We start from the raw sequence: 17,490 nt of genomic DNA, 5'->3' as shown, positions 1-17,490 counted from the left end.
CATTCATGGTTACCAGAGGATTTTACAGACTTTGTTGAGACAAGGTTAACAATATAAATTTTGAGTAGACTGTCCCAACAACTTTTGTTGGCATTTCATTTTGTGCACATTATTTGTGGTGCCCAGACAATGAATTAGAAAAATGTTGGCGGCCACATGTCTTTTCAACTAACTCCACCATCAGGTCAAAATATAGATTTGTGCAATTCTGTGTGTAAGACCAAATGTCTGCAAACCTCAGGTGTTCTTTGTGTTTAGTGTCAGTTGGTTATTCTTAGAATACAAAACAGATGATAAACTTAGATGATGAACACGGCGAGCACTGCCTGCTCAACGTCAGCGCTCTGATGTTGACGTCCTACAGAAGCGCTTGCACGGCCATGGACTCTTTGTCCTACCACACAAGACAATCTTGTCACAGAAATGTTTTTAATAATGAGTTCTAAATCTGATACCTCGCAATTCTAAATTTAAATTTCTAGCACAGCCTGAGTTCACGATGAACAGTAAAGTTAGATTAAAGTATAAGTTTGAGACAGCCTGCAGTCTGACACAAAATGGTGGTCTCTGGTGTTTTGCACCACATCCAGTCGACGCAGCGCGACTGAAGTACACAGTCTGGCTGCGAACTCGCCGACGGATTTATGAGGGGGAAGTCCTCTGTTCAGACACAACTATCCAGATCATCATCATGGTGCAGTGTTTGTGCTTTCTCTCATCAGGGGAGAGTTGTTTAAAGCTTTTACACAGATTTCCTCCATTCACCTTCCTTAATTATGAAACCTGATTAAATTAAATGTGAGATCGTGGACAGTTATAAAGAGGCAATAAACACAAGGCAGATGTGCTTTGTGGGAGTTTTATGGGACATTACACTGATGGTATACAAATTAATTTATGCCTCCCAGAGAAACACTAAGTATTATGAGTGTAAAAGAGCAGTACAAGAGATTTTCTTTAGAGTCCTCCTACTCAATGTGTTTACAGTCATTAAACAAACAAAAGTGCTCAATGTGACACACAAACCATTGGCCTAAAAAATGTGTGATGGTTGGTAATCACACGGCAGAGGAGTCCAAACCCTGCTTAGGCTGTGTTGCTATGTGATTCTACTTTATTTTCTCCTTCCATGAAGAGAACTGCAGAAAACCCCCAAGCAACACCAAAATTGGATTTGAGAGAAGGGAAAAATCTGCCTCTTTTTATCAGTGTCCTCGCTCACAAATCTAAAAAAGTGCACCACAGTGTACTCAAAGCATAGCTGTGAGATCGTCTTGATAACAATGCCACCAAGCCAGGGATTACCTCTGCTCTCTTCATGTTCTCTAATCTGTAAACAAACACCATTACCGAGCATATGCCAACAAACAAGAATAATTATATTACAGGTCTTAAGTCTTAAGACAGAGACTCATTCACACCTTAATGGCAATATGCTTCTTATACAAACACAATCAATAATCTGTTTATGTTACTGAATTTGGGATTAGTGGTTTTCAATGAGATTTCCTGCAGTCATCTATTGCTAAAACACTACGGCAAAGAAAGTCAGAATGAAAATGACCACCAGAATGCTGATGAAATTAGGCCTTGTGGTTATCTTTAATCCAACAATTTTATGTAGTACAACGTCAACTAAAGAAACACAAATGTGACAGTATGCTAACAAAGACATCAAGACAGTCGAGATGTTAACCCCAACATGTCATACATGACTTTCAGTCCATTGATTTTATGTCATATTTTCCTTTTTTTCTCGTGAAAACAACACATTTTCTGTGCCTGCAGTAGCCTATGTCAACCCTCTCTATCATTTCTTGGTCCTTGCTCGCGGATATGAGTTGCAAGGCTTAAAGGAATGCCAGGGGTGGGCGATAAGGAGCTGGATGTGTGCCAAGGCGCAGGACCACAGCAGTGGATCTTTCAGAGGACAATTACCGATAAAAACTCTCCACTGAGAAAGAGCCAGAGAATGAATCTCTGCTGGGTTGGTAAAATGTTGGTGTCCCAAAAAAAAAAGAAATACTACAGGACAAGCCCAGTCCTTTGTTGGGGATATAGATGCATAAGGACAGACACATAGTCGGGACAAGAGAAGGCATGGTGCTTAGTACTTAAAGATGTAGACTGAAGGCTATCCTTGCTTGATCCCCTTTTGGATCATGTTAAGCTCAAGGATAAGACGACGGGAGGGAAGATTGGATATTCCACTTAGGAATCCCAGCGAGGTGTCGCACTGGAGCACACCTAGCGGCTTCAATCAATAGAGAGGACATACTTTTTAAAATATATTAAATAAGGCCAGTTCTCTGAAAACATAAAAAAGACCGTTATTTTTCAATTTATCACATTGACATTTTATTCAAAAGATTTAGAGGCAATATTTTAGGTCTCTGTGCCGAATAATAAGTGTGCTTTTCCAAATAAAGTGTATAGTCAGTCACACCAGAAAATACCAGAAGGTTTCACTCCCTAATTACGGCTTTGTTATGCTGTGCAGGCATTTTTCTAGCATGGATTTGATCCTCTCATTTCCTGGAGTGAGTTATCAATTCCCATCACTATTCACAGTCGGAATCTGTGTCCTGCAGCTTTATGACACACAATGCTCAATTAGGGTCATACTGTGTATGCTTACTGAGAAGGTCTTTGCATATGGCCAACATCATTACCGTGCACTTCCAGTCAGGGAGTCAGCTCTGTTGCCAAATAACAGTCGTCCTCTGAGTGGACTTTTACATGAATAATCAAATGGTGATGCTAGGAAAGAAATATGCTTTTCCTTGCAGTTGATTTTAAATTGAATACTAGCAGCTGCTAAACTTAAACAATTTAAACACAGAGACATAATGTTTCTAAACAGCCTTTTTGGTTAAAGCCTTTTCCCACAAGACAGATAGAAGGGAATCATTTTCCAGACCACCAGTGGTCCCTAGATCTCTACACTCTGGCTGTTCAACAGCCAAAGTAAATCCCAAACTCTCCTCCTTGTGGTACTTAATGATTGATGGGCAAATGTTCACTGTTTTACCAAGAAGCCAGAAAGATAAAGAAAAGTCCTGCAAAATAGTTTTCCATAAAATGCAGTGATTATCATACGTCATGTTGTGATGTGATGTTGTGATGTGATATCTCACCACAGCACGTCTCTGTAACTTTTCCCATAAAATGAGTATGTGCTGTGAGATGGATTTTGATGTTATAACCTGACAAGACAAGAGGCAATAAAACCACAAAGCCTCTGTTGCACAAGAGAATCCCTGTCATATTGAAATATTCATGAGATAAATGTTTTAGGCCAGAACTGCTCTGGGTATGTTGTACAGGTGCAGTGGGTTCTTCCTAATACATAATGCATATCTAAATGGATACGGACTCTAATTTTTGTCATGGAGTATAACTTAATTAGATACCACGCAAAAAAAACACGGTGTGCCTCATATATTCAGATATGAATTAGATCAGATTGACAACCACACAGCAGTGTGTCCCCCATGTGTCAGGTAGGTCCCAAATACCCGGCTTGAACTCGGAGACAGTCTCTGTTTAACTTCTACATGTCTGGCTGCACATCATTTGTAAGAAAAACACATATCCTCAGTTGAAACAATGGAACAGAAGGCACAAAGGCACATTTAATTATAGTGTGCTTACCTCCAAAAAGTAACACCGCCGACTGAAGTGCAAGGATGTGCAACATGTTTCCTTGAGGGTAAACACGAATTTCCCCCCCCAAAAATGAATGGAAGCCAAAATTGCTTAATTGAAAGAATGAAGTCCTTCTTGCAGCATCATTAGTACAAATTTAAAAAACGTCTCATGCCTCATCCAGTCATTTGCAAATGCTACAACAGCATAGTGCGTGTGAAAAATGAAAGCAAAATCCTCTTCACTTATCTAGTGTTTTTTGTCTGTAACATTCAAGAACTGGAGAGAAGAAACTTGCGTGCACCTTTGCTTTACTCTTCGAAGCATATTTAGAAGAGAACGACGCGGAGCCGCCTGGTAGAATGACCAGTGCGGAGTAGTCCGTTGTTACACATCTTCACAATGGCTCTCCAAAAACAAATTCCTCCAAAGAACAGGCACATTGAACACGTTTCAAACCCGTGTCCTCGGTTGGCCAGTTGTTCTGCTCTGTTTCCTCCGCATCACCCGGCACTTGAAGTTGGCTGCTATGCAGTGCGTAAAGTACGACACATGGGGACGAACAGGAGCAGTTCCTACCCGGCACCATGTATGGTATCATATATTTTTTTTAAAGTAAAGAAGTTGAAATTGCTACACAGGTCAGCGTACATCCAGTCCCAGGCAAGTGCGGAGCGCAACTCCAGCAGCAGAGCGCGCGGAGCTGTGGAGCCAAATGTTCAGCGTATTGCCATTTTTAACGACAGCACCAAGTGCACCAAGTGCTTTAAATTACCGGCTGGTGTCCGCTTTCAAGCCTTCATCTGTCGATGTGTATGTAGAAAGGCAATAAGCTACAGTCCGCCAGCCGTCCAATGCGCGTCGAGAGAGAGAGAGAGAGGGAGGGAGAGAGGGAGAGAGAAAGAGAGAGAGAAGAAGGCTGAGAGCCGGGACAATCACTGGCACTGGCACACGTGGGGAGGCGTGTGGCGCTCCAGCAGCACAGCAGAAGACACACGCGTATTTATATTCATCACTGTTCAGTGTTGACCAACTGAATTCACACTCTACCCAAAAGACATATCTCCCCGAAGGACAGTTCTTCTTCAGGTAGGACGTGTGCTACCGAAGTCATGTATCTTCTTGCCTACACCTGCAAACCGACACCGGTGCCCTCTGTGGACAAAAAGAATGACTTCTGAAGCTGTTATCGAACATGTCCAATTGATTTGCATGATTGCGCCACTTGGGATGCACTAGTGACCCCGTGTGGCGGGGAAGGGAACTGAATAGAGCTGCTCAGGTGTGACAGCAAGAAGGCAGTGGACACGTAACACTGTGGGGCACCATAAAGATCCAATTAGAAACCAGTGATTACAGAGATTTACAGCGGGAACATCTCCAATTTGATGAAAGTATATTAGCGATGACACCTTGACTTTGATATGTTATAGATAGATGGATGGATGGATAGATGGATAGATGGATAAATGGATATATAGATAGATCCTGATTGCATTTTAACTAATTGATTTATTTTATTTTCCATACATATTCCTATTCAAGGCCAAGAGACACACCAAACGTGTAATATAATAATAATAATAATAATAATGGATTCCATTTATAAGGCACTCTTCATCCAAGAATCTCAGAGTGCAACAGAGCCAGCACATCGTTAAAACAATAAATAAAAAAAGGAATATTCAAAGTCATAAAACTCAACTAAAAGTGATAAATGCCTTTCTGAATAAAAAGGTTTTTAGGCCCGTCTTAAAAGGGTCCAGTGTCTGTGTTTCCCGTAGGTGGTCAGGGAGACTGTTCCACAAGCGGGGCGCTGCTCATCCATATGGGTAATATCGTACTGCCATCAGCAAACTCCGATGCAGCTTCATCTTTATGTAGTTGAGTGCTCATGTTTGAAAGAATGTGCTGCGACTCCACAACGTCATTGTTACCTCTAATGAATTTTTCTGAATTAAAACAACCTCAGATGGGAAAATGAAATGAAATATGGTTTGTTACTGTAATCTGGTAATTGATTAAACCGTGAGCCAGGTTTTTTCTGGGCAAGCCAGATGGTGTTGTGAAGGAAAGATAAATAAAGATCCATGAACGCTAAATACAAAATATCAGATGAGTCACCAACCAGTCTAATCCTTCTTTTCATGGGTGTTTGTTTCATAGCTTTGCTTGTCTGCCATGCTGTGATCTCTGTACACCTAACATGCTGTGGATTTGTACTTTGATCGTGGGAAAGATGCTCACGCTGTTCTGGGACGTAATTCATGTAAGTATGATTTTACAAAGGAACATCATGTTTTTATCACAAATGAACTACACACTAAAGGCAACAAATACTAACCTAACCATTTTAAAAATTATGTGTACAATGAACTAATACTTTATGTGGAGATAAAAAGACATGTTCTGACCACGCCAATTTTATATAATTCAGTTGCGTGCATAAAGCTTGCAGACCTGACAAAAAACTAATCTCACATGCTGTCAGTCAGTTTATCACAATTGAAACTAAAGTACATCAGCAAATCAAGATGTGGTATCACAACCTATACTTTGACTCTATGCAGCAGTTATCTCTAAAAAGGCACGGAGAAAGGAAATCACTGAGAGCACCACCTATACATTCACACAAGTAGTGTGTGAATACGACTTTCTATAGTTGTGAAGATGTTTTTGAAGGGAAGAGCAGGTTTGAAAATCCTTTAAACATTAAATCATAGTAACAACCACTGCATCTGTCCTTATTTAAGGCATCCTTTCTAGTTGACTTCAAATTCCATTTGCTCCATAAGGAGCCAAGCTTTTGCTTCCCCCTAGATTTGTGCAATTTGATCGTGGAAACTAATCCACGACAGCTGCAAGACGCATTAGAGGTGGAGGGGACACAAGTGTTGATGTAGAGCAGCCACTTCCCGAGCTGTAATGGTGGAGCTGGAACATCACTCACACAAAGGCTGGTAGCCGTCCAAAAGTCGCCCGTCTGTGGCCCAACACTTAAACAAATCCCTTGAAGCCCACACTGCACTGCGGTCCATTCAACAGCTGGAAATCAGAGAGAGCAGCAGACAGAGCCAGGATGGCTTGGGTTACATCGTCTGTGTAGCTGCAAGTCATTACGAGAGCCGATACCCTGTCAGCACCGCACATGGGAAGTCCATTTCCTTGGCTGCTGTAAAAACTCACACGCCATCTCTCCCCCTCCTGAAGATGATGAGTCGCATTAGATTAGGACAAAATAGAATGATTTAAAAATAGGTATAGCAGTGGTAATCAATATTTAAGGAGGAATCAAGGAGACACAAGCGACTGTGATCCGCAGACCTCTCCGAGGACGGGTCGTAAGGAAAGCGATCACATCTTTAATGTCATGTAAATGATCAGGAAGCTTTCACACCATGAAAATAGACCGAGGACTGAAATGTCAGACGCACGAACACACTGCATTTCCACTTTCAGACATCGGTTGTCGGATATTACTTCTTAAAGTTTATTTTCCTGCAAGAGCAAATATTTTCCGATTAACTACAGAAACAATTCCTGGTAAATGTGCTATATATATATTCATGTGGAATATACTGAAATTAAGAATACCATATTGGGGTGTGCTTCAGGATGGGTTAAATGCAGAGAACTAATTTCGTATATTCTATATTCTATTCTTGATGAATAGAAACACACTACAGGCCGTGTTTTTGAACCCCCCATGACCTTCAGTTCTGTAGGTCCCTGAGGAATAGACCATCCTATCCTCAATGATAAATCATCCCGCGTGTCTCCTTTTGGGGTGGTATTCTTCATCTATGACCTTTACCCACCTCAGTAGCTTGTCCTCCAGTCAGTTGGTAGACAGGAGGCCCAAATTCATCATTGCCTTTCATTCTTTTTCCCCGGCATATCTGATGTATGATAGCATTAATAATAACCGCAGCAGAATGCCCTGTCGCCCTCTGTGCCTTGCCCACTCACCGCCTGCGCAGATTACCACTAGCCATTCACAGCCCATTAAAACTGTATTTACTTATCAGCCTCTCTGGGGCCGTCACTCTGTTTTCAAGACTGATGCCCAGAGGGATGGCAAAGGGTGACCTTCCTGTAGCCCGCAGTGCTGGAAGTTACTAGTCTACTCCCACATGATTTGTCCTTTATTATGCTGCCGAAACTCTACTGAAAGCAACGTTAGCCTCTTTCTTTCTACAGGACACAAACAATTTAATAAAGCCAATAGAATGATACAAAAAGGGTGTTTATTTTAAGCTGGAATCGACCCTTGTTTTTTTCTAAAGGGTGAGTAGATTATTACATTTATACAGGTCTAATATCTGTCTGTTGAAGATGAAGCTATAAGCAGCAGCCAGTTAGCTTAGCTTAGCACACAAATAACGAGCTTTGTCTAATGGTTACTAAATATTTCCCCTTACTAATTAACACGTCATATTTTGTTTGGACAATAACTAAAGTATTAACAAGGGGGTTTTATGTGCTACACTTTTCCTGGGAGCGGAAACTTTCTGAAGTCTGGTTGTCAAAATGTCAAAATATTTCTTTAATTGGTTTTTTTTTTAAAGCTATAAAAAGGAAATGTAAGCTATAAGAAACAGAAGTAGCAACACAGAGAGATAAAATAAGAGTAAATACTTGAAGATACATCTGCCAGTGGCCAGAAAAACGAGTCCAAATGAATGCCAATGTTGCTTTATGTCAGCTTGATGTTTCAAACACGTTAGCCATATCCTCTTCATACCAGATCATATGTCAGAGTCTTCTTCTGTTCCCGTTTCCCAACATGGTCTAAATCAACTCAGCGGTTTAATGTGATGCAATTAGGGATGATTTCGACGTATTCCTGTTCTGAAATACTTAAAAGAGGAATATTACAATGCTATCAGGCTAAAGTGACTCTAATGCATTAACTCTGTATGTCTCAAAGTATGTTAATCTGAGCAAAGAGTTTCCTACAGATGTGGTTAAATGCATATGTGCGGATTATATTTGACAGACAGTTGAGCAATCATGATAGCATAAATGGGACAAGGTGAACTCTCCTCCTTCTTCCTTAACCAGACAGTTATTTTATTATCAGTCAGAATGTGTCATAGTCTCCTTTGAGTGTGCTTATAACTTCCTCTGACCTTTAAAATAGCTGATTATTTCCATCTACAATCTTCACTCTGCAAACGCTGCCAGCACAAAAGGATATCAGGCCCAGTCTTGCTGGTCTTATAATTCCAGCTCTCTGTAGGAACTGAGGGAAACCAAAGCACAATGCCCGGCCACTCTTTTATCATTTCACTGGCTCCACTTTCACCTTCAACACTGCTATTCCATCACCTTTCACCTCAGAGTGTGTGCAACGTTTTCAGGATCTGAACAGTTATTTATTCCATCTTTAAAGTTATCTGTATCCGTGGTAATTAACTTCTCCTTTATACATCACCCTCCCGGGACTAACTAGACATCTTTGCGTAGCCCAGAATACTTTGGAGCTGTGTAAATCTTCTCAGAGTTAGGAGACTCACCATGCCTCCAGCTCCCCTGACAACAGCACTGTGTGATAGAAATAGAGGGGATCTCAAAGGGCAACAGGTCTAAATATTGAATAGATTCTTATTTTACTCGCAGTAATCTGGTAATCAGAGGTTTGAGGGGGTTACATCTATCACCCAGGGAACAAATAAAAGTCTTATTGTGTCCTCACCTCGGGAGGAAATGTGAACCAGATAAATGATGGCCTTGTTTCGAGAGAGGCTCAATCTATTGTCGACCATTTGTGGCCGACAAAGTAATTTCGATACCGGTCTTTGTATTGATGAATGGGGCCTAAATTTGATAAAGAGACAATTTACTCGTAAGCGGTATAGGAATGGGACTGCAGTTATCTTCCCTATTTTTCCCTCTTGGCCTCCATCCGACCGATCCAGCTCAAAATCAGATGGATGGAAAATGACAAACAACACACAAGAAAAATGTGACAAAGATTTGCTCTTAACTATCAGCGTTACTCTTCGATACCTACAATCCCTGTGAGCTATTTCGTAGACTTTATGGAATGTTTATGAGTACATGTTTTGTTGGATTGAATTTTTTTTGGCTGGCTGTTAAGCTTTAACAGAGGACCATAAAACACCTGCTCAGTATTTCAGGTCATGTTAACGTGAGCATTTCCTCCTTCTACCCCAGGGAGAATACAAATAACAGTGGCTTAGAGGATTTTTCAAGATGCGGTTTCAAACCTTGCATTTTGATGACAACAGGCACTTGAAATGCAACGCTTTGGGAACAACATTGACACTCTATGTGCCACCGTGATGTTCCTAAACCTCCTCAAGAACCTGCATGAATGCTAAGCCTCAGAGCCTGAAAGAGGGGCCCTGCAGCTGAGACGCGTTCATGGCCAAACACCGGATGTGTGTTGCCACCTACTGTTAGTGTTGCCTGACAAGAAACATGGTGGCAGTGACAAATTAACCTCAGAGTGAAAAAATAAGATTATGTGCTACACCCAGGGAACCCCCGCCAGGTGTGTCAACAAACTCTTAAGTACTGGCAGATTTGTTGGAGCGAAGTAGATTATTCACGAGCACGTGGCTCAATAATTTAGTGTAAATTTAGCCTGTTTTGAAAATAGCAAGAGAAACTTTAGCCACATTAGAGGGATTCGGAGGAGCCTATGTGTTCAGGGAACAATACCTTATTGACCGAGTGACTGTACGTGAAAGTAATAATTGTCCCGAAAGTGACAAAATTAGAAGTAATCAAGCTTTGATTAAATCAGTGCGTTCTGTTTTCCACTTGAGAGGAGGTGCTCTCGGTATGGCAAGCAGAATCTCCCAGGACTGTTTGCATTTTTGCCCGTAAACATTTACACAAGGGCCTGTGCTTGCCTCCATTCATGCGTAAAACTGTGCACTCATTCAATTCAGTTTATTTGTATAGCCCAATTTCACAAATTACAAATTTGTCTCGGAGTGCTTTACAATCTGTACACATAAACATCCCTGCCCCAAAACCTCACATCGGACCAAGAAAAACTCCCAAATAGCCCTTCAGGGGGGAAAAAAGGTAAGAAACCTTAAGGAGAGCAACAGAGGAGGATCCCTCTCCAGGATGGACAGGTGCAATAGATGTCATGTGACCAGAAGGACAGATTTAGAGTTTAAATACATTCAATGAATGTGACAGAGTGTATGAATAGTTTACTCATGCATGTGCTCTACAAATGTGTACCACTGATTCTGAGCTCAGAGATCTGTGTCGGCCTGAGATGCACTGCTGCCACCTAAAGGCTGGGTTTGAATCTGCAATTTTTTGGTCCGCAATCATACAGCCGACTGTACTTTAGCTAACATAATACACACAACTGCAGTAAAAGCATTAAAATGATTCCCATTTTATTTATATGTTCAACCTAATTTTAACCCATTTGACACAAAATAATCTCAGGTTTTTATGAATTATTAATAATACAATGTAGGTACATTAGGAGCTTCACATAAAGTGATTTCACGTGGTCACCAAAATAGCTGTAAACAGAAAATGCATCATCAGATTTTTCTTTGGAATGAATGTTGCTTTTTCATTGAAGTCAGTTAAAATATAGCCAATGTGCAATGTCGCCATATGCTGTGTTCAAAATCAGACACACAGATGTGTGCCGTACTCTTTTGTAAGAGCAGTCCTCAACAGCTTTCAAAGCGAGCCACCTGTCACCAAACCCAAACACGGCAGGGGTTTGTTTGCTAAACAGGACAAAGGCAACTGTTACCAACCAGATGCTGTAAGAATAATGGAGTAGTTGTCAAAAAAGAAGAAGAATGAATGCTGCTGTCTTAGACAAATGTGCCATATGGACAAAGTAAAAAAAAAATTTAAAATGTTTGTGTTGATAAAATATTGTGTTGTTCACATTTAGTTGGTAAGAACGTCAACAACAAAAAAGCCAAATGGTAATCAATGTCTTGATCTCTGGAAGAAATAGACCTTACGGAAATTGTCTGTTATTGTGGTTCGTCAAATACACGAGGAACATGTGAGTGGACTGTGAATTATTATGTGTACAGTGTTGCCAGATGAGATGGAGAGTTTCTTGCATAATAACAATTTAAAACCACCCAATTCAATAAAAGTCCTAACCTTGCCATGAAACCTGTGTACAACCGTCCAACCATCACATCCTTAATATAACACTAATCATACACATTCAAAGCTTCATATCTGCACACAAAAACAAAATGCCGCTTCTTACAAATAGAAACAAATAGAAACACATTTCTGACAAATATGCCTCAATAAGAAACTATTGTTGATAAGAAAGAGATATAAGCTTACTACTCTCTGTCATTGTTTATTTAATAACTGGAGTGATACGCCAAATGGCTGTTTGCTTGTTCATTTATTCGTAGATCTCTTGTTGAATTGAATACCTGTTTTGTGCGTGACATTTGTACTAATTTTTTGTTCAAGGACAGAGCGGCAAGAGGAACCCTCGCCGCCCTCTTGTGCAGTAAAGGGGAATGAAAACACCGTCGGACTGACGTAATTGACGTAACGACGTCAGCGGAGCTTCCGGTTGTGAAGAGATACAACTGTCGCGAGTGTCTGAGTGAGTTTATTACAACTTACCTTGTTAAAGTAAGTTATCTCAAACACTTAAATTCATAATTTAGGAATAAAATGAGTGATGCATTCAGCCACCTATGCTGACGCCGACTGTGACGTATAACACGTGCTCGCTCAATTAGCTCGCGAGCGTTACACTACATCCAATCAGAGGTTTCTTTGAACGTTTTGAAGTTGAACGTTGCTTGAGCAGAAATGAGAAAGATACATTCATGAAGATCAGAAAATGTGTTGTGCAACGTTGTTAAGTGCTAGTTGGGGTAAAGTGTCACCTGTTTTCGCTGAAATCGACATATCTCTAACCCTCATCTTACCGACTAGGATAACCAGACACCAGAGGAACACTTTTTATATACAAACATCTGAAGCTTTATTCTATCGATTATATGTTTCATGTTTTTGTCAATCAATGTGTTCCAAATGACTTCATATCATTGGTGTCTTTTCTATTTCGTGTAAGTGCTTTCTACAAAAAAATACCAAGTCTGCTCATAGGGACTCTAGTAAACATCCCTCAATTGCAGCCTATGCACTTTGAATATATAGAAGACATATATACATTATTTGCCATGTGTCTTTCAAATTGTCAAACACTTTTAGAAAGAGTCAAACATGAAGGTTTTATGTCTTCCAGTAGTCCGTTGTCAGTTGTCTGTTACATTTGTTGACAGGATGGGGGTTAAGCAAGTCGATCTGAAGAGAAGCCCGAGATACGACTGGTGCTCTGTTGTATTTGTTCTCCAGGTTTTGGCCTCCAAGAGGGGTGAAGAGTGGAGGAGCCATGCCTTTCCTCCATGGGTTTCGTAGGATCATTTATGAGTATCAGCCACTGGTAGATGCTGTCATGAGTGTCGTTGGGCTGGAGGAAGCAGACAGTAGTGACAAGGACAGGTAAAGCAAAGTCACAATATTTTGTATTAATTATTTAGTTGAGTGCTGAATGTAATTTGAGTACGTTTTACCATTGAGTAATTTTAGTCAGCTTTTTATGTGAATAATAATTACATTTAGCCGTAGTGCTGTTTATTTAAAGACCTAATTTACCATGACAAAACTAATCTTTCCTAATTTCTCTTTGATAACTGGAAAATGTAATTATTTCTAAATGTTCAATTGTTTGTGACAGTTAATTTTACTCCAGCTATATTATCATAACCGCTGAATGTACAGAATGCATTTGATAGAAACACTGTTTAACTGAAACCACGTTCTGCTCTCGTGTCCAGAGTCAGGAGCCCTGGGGATCGGTCTGCTGTTTGTGGCTCTCTAGCGCAGCTCCTGGAGCGCGAGTCCCAGTCCGACATGTTCGTGGAAGGCATCGGCTACGCTCTGTTTAAGGTGGCAGAGCGGGGACTGGTGAAAGCAGCTGAAATCCTCCTACGCTTTGGAGCTGATCTCAATTTTGAAGGTGAGAAAGAACTTGTAAGTGGGCTTTAAATACACAGAACAAACTTGTGTAGAAATAACCAAGGAATAGCCAACCAGAGAGACCAACACATTCATATTGATTACTCTGCTGGCGATTGCACTCTCTGTGCACAGTGCAGCGTTTATGTTCCTCTGATTCTACCGAGACGTGTGCCCATTTGAGCGATCATTGTTGATTGTTTAAAACCAAAAATACTATTTTGGCGAATGAGTTGCAAAATTTAAGACATAAATCACTTCTCCAGACATATTGAGAATTTAGTGAGTTTTTGTCCATATACACTTGAGAGAATAAGTCTCCCTTCAGCAAATTGCAATAGAAAGAGCAGCATGTCTGGCAGTAGTGATGAAACCTACCAGGGCTCAGCCAGACTCCGCTGTAGTGACCTCTGGTGGGAGTAAAAATGTCTTTCCCCAGGGACATAATTAGGGAAACCTGGCAGAGGCAGCTTCATTCATCTTTTACGTCTCTTTTATTTTCCATCCTTTTCCTTCCTGTTTAAGAATAGCTTGTGCCAGTTATTTGACAGGCAATGTGCTGAAATGAGAGCATATCTATTTGAATTGTTACGAGTCACATATGTGGATTTAAATAATCTTGACACTTATTATAATCCATGCATGAAATAGAATTCATCAGCGATGTAAAGATCAATGCATTAAGTTACATTCAGGGTTCCACTGAGAAAACTCAGTCAGGTGCAGTTCTGTTGACTCATGTCAAACTGAGAATTAACTTAAGTTTATGATATACTTTTATATTGGCGTACTGGTTGTACTAGGGTGTGTAGCTGATTTTTTTTTGATTGAATCTCTGATAGAGAATCATATTGTTAATGTGAATGTGTGTCTACCCTCCAGACCCAGTGTCTTACTACAATCCTCTACACATAGCGGTGTTGAGGAACAAGCCAAACATGGTGAGGCTGCTGGTCGGGCATGGAGCGAGTGTTGAAAGGAGAGACAGGGTGAGGCAACTGTCAAACGTGGATTCAATTCCTCTCTTGTTTTTGTGATCCCCCTCTTTGTTTTCTTGGCATTCCATGTCCATGATGTACATTTAACTTGGTAGATCCATGAGAGCAGTCCTTTGGATCTTGCCGGTGAGGAGTCAGAGAGGCTCACCTGCCTGCTCACCCTGCTGGACCTGGGTGCTGATGTGAATGCAATGGATAAACATGGTACATTTACATGACCTGGCCTCATTAAAACATGGTCATTCTTCTACTGATTCCTTCATTCTGAAAGCCGATTGCTTTGCTCTTGTCTCCAAAGGAAAATCCCCTCTGCTCCATGCGTTGGCGAGCAGCGATGGACTCACTGTGCACAACACGGAGAACATCAAGCTTCTACTCCAGAGAGGTACTGACTGTACAACACCCTTCATCTTCCCTTCGCCTTCTTGTCCACTTTTTAATACCTTCTCAAGGTTAAATCACTACATTCAGAGTATTGATTTAGTGTGTTAGTATGTATACCTACCTGCCTGCCCACCTGTGTGCATTTTGAGATCAAAGTAAACTGTCAGTGGTTGTCAGGCTAAAATATACCGTTTTTTAACGCAACTCCAAATGGAGCAGAACCAATCATGTGATCCAGGCATAATAAATCAACTAATTGATCATATTTTAACTACAGGATGTTGAGGGCTCAAAGTATGTATTTATTGTCTTCACAGTAGACTGTGGACTTCGTGGTCTTGTCTCTTTTAGGGAGTTACAACCAGGTCAATTTTTTATTTATTTTTTCCAAAGCCAGATCATTTATGGACATTTATCTAAATTTCTAATGTTGATACATATTTTCAGTTCTTTAAGATAAGTCTCTTGAAAAACCGCTGACTGTGCATTAAAAGGCAAACGCCACAACTAATTCGTGCATCATAGTATATGCAGCTAATATAGTAATATAATATATTGTTTAAATATCAGTAACATCCTGCCTACTCATTTATTGTCATTTGATGGCGATAAATGAAAACATCATTTACATTTATTGTTTGTAGACTAATAAAGAGTCTTATGAAAAAGTCAAACAAGTGATGGTGACGTGTTTTTTGGAGCAGGAAGATGACACTTTAAGGACATCCGGATACCCTCTTTGAATGAACGCTGTCTTTCAAACCTTTCGAAGCTCACCGACATAATGGAAGAACTACATTCCTGGAATAACCCTTAAATATAAGCCGCAAAGACTCATTTTAACCAGTTGAATCTCTCAGCTTTCTTAAGTAGTTTTGTGATAAAGGACCTAACGAGTCATCGGTAGGTCGTGTCATTCTCTCAATGACACGACCTAAGGCCCATATGCTCTAATGTGCATGTTCCAGTTGTAAATGTGGTTCTGAGTGATGCTTTCTTCCCGACAGGTGCCGACGTTAATGCTGCTACTGTCGACGGTGACACAGTCGAGTCGTCCTTGGTGTTTCTGGTGAAGGAGGCTCTGGAGGCCAACACAGAGGACGCTGCGGAGATCGGTCACTTCTGCGTGAAAACCACGCAGCTCCTGCTGGCTCACGGCGTGGACCCCAGCTGCTGCCTGAATGAGGACGGCGAGCCCTCCCTGACGCAGACGAGCCTGGAGCACTTTGACCTGCTCTTCCCTCTGGCCGTGCTCCTAATCCAAAGCGGAGCCTCTTTCGTTTGCTCCTATCACGGCGAGTCCTGTTGGTCAGGTCACAGCCTTCTTTTCCAGCGGCTGCAAACGGCGCTGCAGCAGTGCTCGGACCGAAGGCACAATTCTGAGCTTCTGGAGCAAGCGGAGGTGTTGCTCGACTTCGCGAGGGTCGACGTCCCCTTGCTGCATCTGCCGCTCGGACTGGAGCTCCCTGTGGCCGGTGGGGACCCTCACCCCTACGCTCAGGCTCTGGCAGACCTGCACGACCGCGTAGTACAAGCGAGCCCTCCTGCTCTCCGATGCCTTTGTAGGGCCTTCATAAGGAGCCACCTGCAGCCGTGGCCCCTGGCAGGCAGAGTCAAAGCCTTGCCATTACCCGACAGACTGAAAGACTTTATTCTCCCTGAACACACATACACCCCAAAGCCTGGCTGGGACCGCTTCAAGCCCCAACATAGCCAGCGCTGACGATGTCGCGCTGTAATAATGTGTACAACATTTCTGACCATAAATGAGCCTAAAAACTAAAAAATCATTGAGGCCTTTTTGTGTTGTTGTCCGTGTGAAAATGAACAGACACATGTGGATATATTTACTTTATGACACAAAGGTATGCCTGTAAAAATGACCTTGACTGAGTTCTCACTGGTTTGATTTAACTCCTGGACAGTTGGAATCATATTGGTGTGTTCCGGGATCTGCAATACCAATAAGAGCCACCAGATGGCAGTGTTGATCTTGCGTCTCAAAAGCGCCTCAGATGTCGGGGGTCAAAAGATGTAGTTATTCACAGTGCAGCCTATTTAAGTTGTTCCAGTGCAGTAGGCTCCATCTATATTTCATCTCCTCAACGTGATGGTGGTGCGTTGTGGTATCCCCTGCTCAATATGAACCATATCGAACAATGAAAGCTTGTACCAACCAGAAACCTGTGTTTGTCAACATGTTCCAGCTTGACAATGACCAGGCAGTGGCAGTGCAGCGCTGAATGTGACTCAAACTTGTAAATAAGGACATAATTGTTTCTATATTTACCTCGTGGTTGTGTTCATCCACCAAGCACCGGTTGAGTGGATGCTAGAATAAAGAAGCAGGAATATAATGCTGCAACACGGCAGGAAGCCTGTAGATGCCTCGACATGGTTTGACTGTGACATCATGGAGCTGCAGTGGCTGCTG

General features: G+C 41.5%; 2 protein-coding genes across 6 annotated transcripts in view; one reads left to right on the top strand and one right to left on the bottom strand.

Moving 5' to 3' along the window:
- Positions 1–4,529, bottom strand: part of si:dkeyp-14d3.1 (transmembrane protein 132C) — a 141,550-nt gene extending 137,021 nt beyond the window's left edge. The window contains exon 1 of the mRNA XM_056419477.1: positions 3,655–4,529. Within this exon, the coding sequence (XP_056275452.1) occupies positions 3,655–3,700 (46 nt within the window). The 5' untranslated portion in view covers positions 3,701–4,529. The remainder of the gene's footprint in view (positions 1–3,654) is intronic.
- A 1,240-nt stretch (positions 4,530–5,769) lies between these two features.
- Positions 5,770–17,449, top strand: asb6 (ankyrin repeat and SOCS box containing 6). Of its 5 annotated transcripts, none has more exons than XM_056419933.1 (8): positions 5,770–5,917; positions 12,117–12,279; positions 13,012–13,158; positions 13,494–13,675; positions 14,557–14,663; positions 14,768–14,876; positions 14,971–15,057; positions 16,064–17,449. In XM_056419933.1, exons 3-8 carry the CDS (start codon positions 13,049–13,051, stop codon positions 16,777–16,779), a joined length of 1,311 nt encoding a protein of 436 aa, XP_056275908.1. In that variant the 5' UTR covers positions 5,770–5,917; positions 12,117–12,279; positions 13,012–13,048; the 3' UTR covers positions 16,780–17,449. The 5 variants fall into 5 exon arrangements, with proteins under 5 accessions (XP_056275908.1, XP_056275909.1, XP_056275907.1 ...); XM_056419934.1 differs by having other exon boundaries at positions 12,112–12,279; XM_056419932.1 differs by lacking the exon at positions 5,770–5,917 and adding an exon at positions 7,744–7,935.
- The last annotated feature ends 41 nt before the right edge of the window (positions 17,450–17,490 follow it).

This window comes from Pseudoliparis swirei, chromosome 7 (genome assembly GCF_029220125.1).
Source record: "Pseudoliparis swirei isolate HS2019 ecotype Mariana Trench chromosome 7, NWPU_hadal_v1, whole genome shotgun sequence".
Taxonomy (NCBI): domain Eukaryota; kingdom Metazoa; phylum Chordata; class Actinopteri; order Perciformes; family Liparidae; genus Pseudoliparis; species Pseudoliparis swirei.
Note: the sequence above shows the minus strand (reverse complement) of the source record. Positions and strands in the feature narration are given on the sequence as shown.